Here is a 10,485-nt window from a genome sequence, read left to right as displayed (position 1 = left end):
AGTGACAAGTGTTGTGACAACCAAGCGCCTTTAAAAAGAAGAGTCTGAGAAACTGCAGGCAGACAGTGTTTGGATTCATCTCACCCCAGCGTCGGCTTCCACACGTCTTTAGTCTTAAAAGGTCTTCTCAAAAGAAAACAGCTAGGTAGTACAATATCACCTCTCTCCATCTGCTGGAAATATATTAACATTGTTCTATTGCTAGGCTTTTTTTTATTTTATTATTATTATTATTATTCAATATAATCCGTTCTCTGTATTATCTGACAGTTAATATCCGTCTCCACCTGTCCAGTGGGTCACCAGAGAGATAAATCACTCGTCTTTTGCATCCTGTGCTGCAACATGGTGATCAGTTTCCTGTGTCGGTGTGGACTGTGGCAGTTCACTTCCTGTTCAAGAGCTCTGGTAATCTCCCTGCTGAATGTCATGGCCTTGTTTTGCTCTGTGGTCTAAAGAGCTGTAGGCACCTAGTTTCAGCCGGCGGCTTTGCATACAATTGTGAGCAGCGTGGCTGCTCTGTGGGCCTCCGCGCTTCCTGCTGCTTCCTACAGCTCTGTAGCTTCTTCTTCTTCGTCTTCGTCTTTAGATTCCAGTTTAACTCAACCGTCAGTTCAAGGATTGAAAGGGGCGGGTGTCGTTTTGATTTTGAAGGGGTGAATTAAATCCGATACAGTGCTATTTTGAAAGTCAATCAGTGGTGGATGGGAGCAGCTCTCATGGCGCGGAGGTCAAAGCGGCGACCTCGGCGCTCCTCTCAGGTGGGAGCTCTCTGCTCTCCACGTACTGGCTTTCCTCCACCTCCATGTGTTTCACCACACTGCTCTCCATCTCCACCTGATCCAAACTGGCCTCGTACTCCTCCGTTTTCACCACCACCGCCGTCGTCGTCGCTTCTTCTTCGGCCTTCCTGGCGGCCAAGGTGTCGGCGGCGCTGGCCTGCGCGTACGCCCCGACGCTGGCGTGGCTCAGGCCGTGGACCTTCTTCAGGTGTTTCTCCAGCGTGGCGTAGACGGTGAAGGGGACGGTGCACAGCTGGCACAAGAAGGAGGCCTTGGCTCCCTGCGCGCCGTGCGTCTTCATGTGGCGCGTCAACTTTGAGCTCTGAGCGCAGGCGTAGTTGCAGAGGCCGCAGCGGTACGGCCGCTCGCCCGTGTGGCTGCGGCGGTGCACCGTCAGGTTGCTGCTGTTTCTGAACTGTTTGCCGCAGTACTCGCAGGCCTCGTCTTTCTTCTTCTTCCCCGCTGAACCGGCGGTTGTGTTGTTACCGTTGTTGCCGTTTCCTCCGGCGCCGACGCCCGCCGTCACGCTCCTCCGCTCGTTCTCCCTCTGCCACTCCTGCACGGCCTCGCTCACTTTGACCGAGCTCCACTCCTTCTCCCTGTCCATCATCTCCCCTCTCTCGTTCTCCCACTCCCCGACTCCCCGCGCCCTGTCGCCCATCTCCGGGCGTTTGGGCGTGCAGTTGCCGCTGGCGATTCCGCTCTCGCCGCTGCCCCCCGTCTCTCCGCTCTCCAGCGAGCCTTCGGAGGGGCTGGCGCAGGGGGAGGTGTGCTGGGGCTCCCCCTGCGCCTCCGCCTCCTCCTCCTCCACCCCTCCTCCTCCTCCTCCTCCCTCTGCCCCCTCTCTTTGGCGCTGGTACAGCCTCAGCAGCTCCCTGTCCGGCGGCCGGACCTGCGAGGTCAGCAGCATCAGGCTCGCCGCGATGGACGGGTGTTTGGGCAGGGTCAGGTCCAGCTCCGAGGGGCCCTGAGCCCTCGCTTCGGCCCCGACCGTCCCCTTCCCCACGTTTCCAGCTGCTTGCATTTGAAACCTCCCTCTCATCCCCTGTCTCCCCACATCCTCCTCCATCGCAACCATCTCCACCGACTCGTATCCGCTTCCTCCGCCGCCGGCTGCCCTGTGATGGCTCCTTATGTGTCGGGCCAGCTGGCCGCTCTGGGCGAAGGCCTGTCCGCACACTCCGCAGTGGTAGGGCCTCTCGCAGGCATGAGTCCGCCGGTGGGTGGACAGAGCGCCGAGGGAGAGAAAGTTCTTTTCACACAGCTCACAGTGGTAGTCGGCCTGGACGGCGCCGGTCTGAGGGAAGGGAGAAGCTGCGGGTGGAGAGGAGGATGGAGACAGCACCAGACCTCCAGGGGAGCTGCTGCTGCCGGCGGCGGTGGTGTTATTCCCCTCGGCGAGCTCCCTGAGCCGCACCGAGAAGTTCAGAGGCTGCATGTTACCGGGGGAGGAGGTGGAGGGGGCGTGTGTCTGACGGGAGCGACCGAGGCGCAGGGCGGAGGAGGGCTGGAAGGCCGAGGCGAGAGCCTGGCTCAGGTGACGTGGGTCCAGAGTGGCTGCAGCAGGTTTGTGCTCTTTAAGACCTCCTCCTCCTCCTCCTCCTCCTCCTCTCATCATGTCTGCATCATCCTCCATGTCCTCCTGGTAGATGCTGAAGAAGTGTGTGTGCTGAGCGTGCTGTAAGAGCGCCCAGGCAGATGGAAACACACCTTCACACTGCTGGCAGGTGAAATAGGACGGCTCCTCTGGCACTGAAAAACAAAGACAGAGTGAAGTCAGTGATTATGATAAATGGATGTTGGTAAAGAACTGATAACACAAAGATGTCATCATGCTCTTGTGAAGACATGTCGACTTCCACATGGAGGTAAAATCACACATTAAACCACTGACTCCTCTTTTTTCCAGGTAAAAAAAAATTCTGTCTTATAGATCTGGCAGATGCGAAGCACAAACATTTATTTGGAGATGTGATAAACGTCTAATGAAGTCCAATATTCATTTTCCTCCCCATTGGTGGAGAGTGGAGACCAAAAACAGAGCTAAAAGGACAATGAGCTTGGAGAAAACGGCCTCCAGTCACATCCAAAAAACAATGCAGTGAGAGTAAAAGTTGCTTGTTGAGAATGAAAACAATGAGTTTATGGACGTTGTAAAGCTGTTCAGAGCCGAGGGGAACTGAAGGAGTGAAGGATAGCAATCTGTGGTTTCCTCACTTAGAGTTATCTTTTTCACATACGAGGAGTCATATGATCTCTTGTTAGTATGAGAACACTGATTATTGCAGCTTGATAAAAGATGAAGAGGAACATGATGGTATAATCCTGAAAGGAGAGTAGGTTGATACGTGTGTGGGATGAAGGGAAGCTCCAGGTGAGGAGTTAAGAGTCACTCTGGAAAGAAGAGAAGGAGTGAAAAGTGAGAAGAAAGCAGAGTAACGATGGATGGACCTGCAGCAGAAAAACAGAAACAGAAAAGGGCCGACAGAGAGGCGAGCCGCGTCGCAAAGTACATCTGGAGATATTTTTATATGTGGATAGCTTTGTCTCTTCACCGAGAGCCACTCTCCAATTAAGCTGCAAATTGCTAATTAGCAGAACGTAGAAAACGAACGCTTTATGCAAATCAGGCACTGACTCAGCCTGCTTGACAAATGAGGCCGTTCTGCATAAATCAAAATTGGAGAGAAGATCCCCAAATTGAGGGGGAAAACAGTTCTATTTTTTTTTTTCCTTCTTCTTTTTTGGAGAGGTTCAAAGCCGACTCTGGTATAAGCCTCTTTCATGTTTCCTCAAGTCAAATCCTTCTGTATTTTACTGGAGGGGGGAGGAGAGTCAAGATGAAAAAGACAGCAACTGTTTCTTTCTCTTTTTCCCCATCTCCCGCCCTCCCTCTGTCTGGAGCGGTGGTGTTCATGTCCTTTAACCTAGCCCGAGGAGAAGCCCAGGAGAAGTTGAGATACTTCTTTAAAAAGAAAAAAAAAAAAAAAAGGAGGAGAGAGGGTGAAGAGTGAGAGCAGGGGGAGAAAAGAAAGGATAGATAGATAGGTAGGTCAGGGCTCAGGAGATAAAAAGAAAATGAGATAAAAAGATTATAATGTAGTGCGGGGGGCCAAGAGACACCACGAAAATATGTCACCCCTTTGGATTGTACTTGAGACCCATCCTCCAACCCCAGCTCCCCTCGCCCCTCTGCCCCCCCTCCCGCCCCAAAACCCTCCAAATCTTTCCCTGAGGTGTGGGGAGGTGTGTGTGTGTGTGTGCGTGTGTATGTAGGGTGGGGAGGGAGGGAGGGGGGGGGGGCTTTTGTCTCGGGGTCCTGGAGTGAAACACAATACCCAGCCAGTTTCTCTTTTCTTGCCCCCCCTCACCCACACACTCCCCTCTCTCTCTCTCTTCTTGCTTTTTTTTTTTTTTTTGTAAGGATTCCCATTTGGCCCGGGGTAGCACTTGAATATTAAGCAGAAGCAATAACTACTAATTAAAAATGCAGATTGGCTGGGAGCACTAACGAGCAGCAGGCAGAATCTCTTTTCCCTTGGGAGGCAGGAGGTGGGGAGGGGGGGGGAGAAAAGAGGGGGTGGGAGGGAAAGAGGGGGGGGCATTGAAAGAGGGCAAAGCGAAAGTGTGTTGAAGATGGGTTGAAGAAATGAAGTGCGGGGGGTGGGGGGTCGGGGGGGGGGGGGGAGATGAGGAAAAACAAACAAACAAGGAGAATAAATAAAAAGGAATGAGACAGATGCACGCGGCTCTTCAGTAATCCATCCCTCTCTACCCCCTTTCTCTGCGCTCCCTCTCTTGAATACAGAAAATGGATGGAGGAGCTATCTATCTGTTGTGGGATAACTGCTCTTTCACTTCCAGTCATCTCGGTAGATTCAGATGCGCAATTTCCCTCCCACTAAACAGCTCACCACTCAAGCAAAACAAGACTTCCTACCACTCGCCAGGCCAAAGCAGGTCAGCCAGTAAAAAAAAAAAAAAAAAAAAAACGCTCTTTGCTACTTACACATGTGATGACTCAAAACTTTAAAGCATCACTGCTCATAGAAATCGGAGGAGATAAGGACACTTGAAAGCTGAATGTAAAAAAAAAACAAAAAAAAAACATATATTTTTTAATGCAACCTAAATTCTCTAATAAAACTTTAATCCAAACTTATCCACTTTTGCATTATTCACGAGCCGCCATGCTCTTTCCCTCTCGCCTTGTGCACGTGTCTGGTTTGTTGTATAATCCTGCACACGCCAAATTAACAAACTCATGCGTTCTCAGAGTGTAAGTGAGAGACACAGCACTAAAAAAAAAAAAAAAAAAAAAAAAACAGACCGAAATAGAAAAACAAGAGAGGTTGTGGACAAACGGAAATGCTGCACGCAGCCGTCCCCTGAGCGTTACACAAAGGAAGGAACTGCAAACGTGTGTGTACATGACAGAGAGTGTTTCAAAATGTGCAAAAGGGCATTTCTACCTACTACGAGCGGATTGCGAGACGCGCTGTCCATTTGCAGTCGTTTACAATACCTCACACTGACTCTGCAGTTACAGACTGACCTTCAAATACATCTGACCTTTGCTGGGAAACATGGGGACTCTCAAACAACATCTCCAACACATTGTTAGCCACTGGACATGAAAACATTTGGAAAAGGATTTTAATGAGAAGTCATGAATTGCTGATTGAGTTTTGATGGGTTCGACCCCCCTCCCTCCACCCCCCCAGTGTGACATATTTTGTTTGGCTTGTACATCATGGTCATGTTTTTTCAAAAGAAGGAGCAGAAAAGAGGTGAAGAAAACAGAAAATGAGTGATGTCTGATATAATTTGATGCACAACAAGAAGAGAGCGACGGCTTGAGAGACAGAAAATATGAAAATAAGAAGCGAGAAGAGAGAGAAGAGAGAGAGAGAAGACGATGCAGAAGAGGATGAGGAGAGAGCAGGAGATTCCCAGGAGCTCAGGTGGCTCGGCCCGGGGCAGAACAGTGGGAGATGGCAGAGGACCTGCACATGATGCAATGTCCTCCATTACTGTGTCATGACAGTGAGGAGATGCTGCAAGAACACATCCCCCCCCACCCCACCCCCACCCCCTCCTCTGACCGTTTCTTCCTACAGAGCCTGACTGAAATGAAAACACATGGGTGGACGTCTAAACACTGCATGGCACACGGCGCGGCAGCAGCCTCCGTTGTCCAGGACGCAGCGGGCGGCAGGAAGGGAGAAACATGTTTACCTGGCCACACACCACCTCAGAGACTGACAGTCGGGGACAGGGGAGGGAGCCGTGGAGCTCAGGTGCTCGGCGCGGGGCCCCCCGGGGGACCCTCGCTGCACTCTGAACGCTCCTGACGCCTATCCTTTCCACACAATTAGCCCGTGCGTCACTAACTCACGCAGGTCTGCTAATGGCAACGGCTAGCTAATGAGCTGGACTCGGGAGTCGAGAGGGAGAGGGAACAGTTGTTAAATGAAGAGGAGGGGGAGGCGGTTGAATGAAAAAAAATAATAAAAACAAAACAAAAAACAGAGTCACTAATTAGCAACCTGCACTCTTCTCACTTCTCCTTTCACTCACCTGCTCTGCTCGGCTCCGCCTTCACCCTGATGCCGGGCTCCTCCCTCCAGACCCTGTCCCCGGCCGCCCCCCGCCGCAGCTCGATGAAGCCCGGCCCCGGCTGGGCGGCGTTGTTGTTGTCGACGCGGTGCCGCGTTCGGTTGGCAGGCGAGGGGGGCGTGGCGCTGGCGCTCGGGGCATGGCTCGGTGAGCGGCAGCCGCCCTGTTTGTGCTGGATGAAGGCCAGGATGTGGGCGAGGGGGAAGGCCTGGCTGCACTGGCCGCAGGTCAGCAGGTCGCGGCCCTCATCAGGAGCTCGGACCTGCGGAGGCGGCGGCGGAGGAAGAGAAGGAGGAGGAGGAGGAGGGGGGTCACCTGATGAGCCGCTGCCCTGTGTCGCCATGTCAGTGGCATCTGAGAGAGAGGAGAGAGCTCAGTTACTACCAGAGATGACTTTTTTATTTTATTTTTTTTACATTTTGAATACAAAGAGGAAAAGATTCACAGACAGGTTGACTCAGTGTTTTTCAACCTTGGGGTCGAGACCCCATGTGGGGTCGCCTGAAATGTCTAGTAATTGATTTTAAAAATTACTGATAAAAATATTTTTTAACTAATTATTATTCTTTTTAAAGGGACAATGAGGAGTTTTGGAAAAGCGAAGCGTTTTCACACTACATTTATGAGCCTCCGCGCGCACCGTAGAACTCTTTGACCGGCGCAAGACAGACCCATGTTTTCATTCATCAAGAATTAAAGTCAGAGGTTCGAAGACGATCACATACCGTCGTAGTTCCGACCATAAATGGCGATTCTGCGGCGTTCTCATAACTCGCCGCGAAACCGAAAGTAAAGAAAAGCTGGTCGGCTCGCCCAGCATTTATGCCACCATTAATAATAACAAAATAACGATAGAGACAAAACGATATATTTATCGAAAATGGGCCCATTAACAAGTGTGGGTAGCGTAGATTCATCCACATTAATGTGAGACTTTTTTATAACCAAATAGAAACTCCTCATTGTCCCTTTAAACAACTGTCTATACTTTCACTTTCTCAAATACAAATCGAGTTCAAATAAATACAGAATGTTTTTTATGAAGTTGCAACAAGAGCCCAAAGAGAAAATTCATCACTTAAGTAACTTTCTAAGCAGATCTGGCCAAAAAAAAAAACACTAGTTCCTGCTTTCAAATGTGAAAATTGTGTTGTATTCTGAGTTTCCTGAGAAAGTTAAGTGAATATTTAAGGGTTTGGGACAATTGCTGCACAGAACAAAACATTTGGAGTTGTCTCCTTAGACATTTCTCAAGCTTTTTATGGACCAAACATGCTGTAGTGTCTGTTTCATGAGAGTAAACATCCTATTTCATCCACTAATGGTGTGTATGTCAGATTATTTTTTACTTCTCAAGGAGGTAAGTGAAACATCAACATGATAAAATGTACTCTTGACATTTAACACCTCACTATCTCCCAGAAAAGTGCCTGAATATATGGACAATTTGTAAAAACATGTTGATCTGTACTTCCTCTACAGCGAGAGCCCCAGTTCATGTGGATCGGTGCTGCTGAGGACTGTCAGCCGTGCTCTTAAGAATGAAAAACACCAAAGCTCAACTTAAAGTGGCACAAGCACAGTTAAGGAGCAAGAGAACAGGTGTGGTGATTGAAAGTGCGAGTTTCAGTTGTAAACTCTAAAGCAGCGAAGCCAGTCTGCTCAGCCAATACTGACCACTTCCTTTAACCGACCCAAAACAGATCCGCTCTGAGGCTGCACACAGACAACCAAGCTGAGCTGAGCTGAGCTGAGCTTGTCCTCCTCCGCTCAGCACACCTTCACTTACTGAGACAAGTCACATTATTCCATCTGAAGCTGAAGATCACGACTGACATGCTTTCACCTTTCACTCACAATAATATGTTGCCCTGCCAGCCACAGGCAGCTGGGTTTCTCAACAGGAAGTAGATTGCAATAAAAGTGAAAAAAAAAAGTTACTGAAGGTGAGATAAGAGCAGCTCCTGCATGTGTGTTCACAGACAGCTCATCTGATTCAACATTAACAACTTGACAAATGTTTTTTTTTTTTTTTTTTTGTGATTTGCAGGTTGAGTTTGCAGCAGTGTTTGTTTAAGCAGTGGACACACAAGTCCTCAAGAGTCTGGGTGGACTCTGGAAAAGTGTCCCAGGCCAGGTGTAGGGCTCTTTGGGGGAAAGGAAAGAGAAGGAGAAGGAGAAGGAGGAGGAGGAGGGGTCAGTATAGACTATTGCTCAACACGGACATGGGCACACCTTGATGCCTGGACTGGATCCACCTGCCCCGGGTAGGCCGGCTAGCACACAGGACAGGTACAGACAGTACAGTCTGAAGTCGGATCTCGCCAGTTGTTACTCAAAAATGTCACCTTTCCTGTTTCAGAGCTGCGCTGTTTGTGCAGACTTGCAAGGCGCGGTCACACACACACGCACGCACGCGCACACACACACAGAGATAGAGACAGGGTTGAGTCAGGGCCTGTGGTCACACCAGACACGCACCACTGGTCTCCAGTAGAGAACTGTAAAAAACAAATGCTGTTTCTCTCTCTCTGTGTGTGTGTGTTTGTGTGATCGGCTAAGTTTCCCTCTTGTTTCACATCACTGTCTTTGGTCTTTGTGTTTAGACAGTCAGAACAGGGATGAGATCTGATCTGTGCACTTTCATTTGAGAAGCAGCGCTACTTCAGGGGCCGAGTGATTAAAAAAAAAAAAAAAACTATCACGGTGTAATTGATGGGTTCAGGCTCTTTGGGTTTAAACACCACCGTGTGTCCCCAAAAAGTCCCAGGAGAGAAAAGTGCCCCAAGAAAAGTGAGTCAGAGACATTTGATCATCGTCCAACATGGAAATATTAATCATCGTGTTCGGACCTGTAGCCTTAGAAAACAACGTGCCAGTAAACCGGTCCTTCCTCTATGTGAGCTCGACTGCAGCCACAGTCACATCAGGACAAACACGAGAAAATTACCAGCTACTGTCTAAATATTTGCCAACAAAAGTGCGCATAACGGATTAAAAAAAAACAAACATCCACACCAGCCAGGCAGAGGTCAATGTAAACACTTGACTATAGTTTGAAACCTTAAAAGATAAACGTCCATCCATCATTCACACTCAACACAACTTAATCTGTGATAAACGATGAACGGCGCGCATCCAAACCATGCGCGCATGCAACCTGGACATATAAAACAAAAACCAAGGTCTCAATTTATTTTAGTTTCACCTATAAAAGAGAAACAAAACATCCGTCACACAACGTGCCCCCCACATCGCCTCCTTCTTCTTCCTCCGGACTTACCTTGAAACACACTCAGGTGCTGCCGCGGTCTGCTTCCAAGTTTGCGCCTGGACATCGCGTCGAGCGGGTCCGGGTCCCGGGCACCTTTTCTGGGTCTGGGAACAGAGAGAGAGACGCTGCTGCCCGAACCGAGCAAACCCGTCCAGCTGCTTCTCTTCTCTTCTCCTCTGTCGATACGGTGACCGAAACCTGAGCGGGGGCAGACTGAGAAGACTGGCTGGCCTCTGCCTGGACTCGCACTGAGCGGTGAAGGCTGCGTTCAAGTTCACACTTCTTCCCCCGCAGCAGCGAGCGGAGGGCAAAAGGGGGCATGGGCGACTGTAGGCACCGCCCGCCCCCTCCGCCGCTGCTGCTGCTGCTGCCTCTCCGCCGACCCTGACCCCGCCCCCCTCGAGTACTAACACGCGCTTTATCACTTTTTTTTTTTTTTTTTCGTTCCTCCACTCTTTCTGGTTTCAACTGTCTTGTTTCAATCACATCACGATAGTAAGAAAATCAGCACCCAGTTCCTCCTCCGCAGCAGCTCCGAGGAACTACCGCTGGTTTTCCACAGGTGTCTACGAAACCAAACCGGAACCAGAGGAGAACTCGTTTCTCCTTTTTTCTGATCGACCAGCTGTGACTGTTACTCAGAAATACAAAAAGAAAAAGAAAAAAAAAATCTCCAAAAACTTACAAAGAACACCACAAAACTCAATTGAAGCAGCGATGAAAGCAGCATCTTCCTTCATCGCTGCAAAGCAAAAAACCTGACACTTGTCGCCACCTGCTGAGGAGAACAGCGGACTGCAGCGCTCAAAT

At 49.8% G+C, this 10,485-nt stretch overlaps 1 protein-coding gene across 1 annotated transcript; it reads right to left on the bottom strand.

Annotated features, from left to right (window-relative positions):
- Positions 1–361: 361 nt before the first annotated feature.
- Positions 362–10,005, bottom strand: znf296 (zinc finger protein 296). Its single transcript, XM_083985408.1, is given in 4 exon segments — positions 362–2,534; positions 6,363–6,755; positions 9,685–9,748; positions 9,751–10,005. Coding segments are annotated over 4 exon segments (2,520 nt in total). The 5' UTR covers positions 9,997–10,005; the 3' UTR covers positions 362–717.
- Between the last annotated feature and the right edge of the window lie 480 nt (positions 10,006–10,485).

Source organism: Trachurus trachurus, assembly GCF_905171665.1.
Source record: "Trachurus trachurus genome assembly, chromosome: 13".
Taxonomy (NCBI): Eukaryota; Metazoa; Chordata; class Actinopteri; order Carangiformes; family Carangidae; genus Trachurus; species Trachurus trachurus.
The sequence above is the reverse complement of the archived record's forward strand: the minus strand, read 5'-3'. Positions and strand labels throughout refer to the sequence as shown.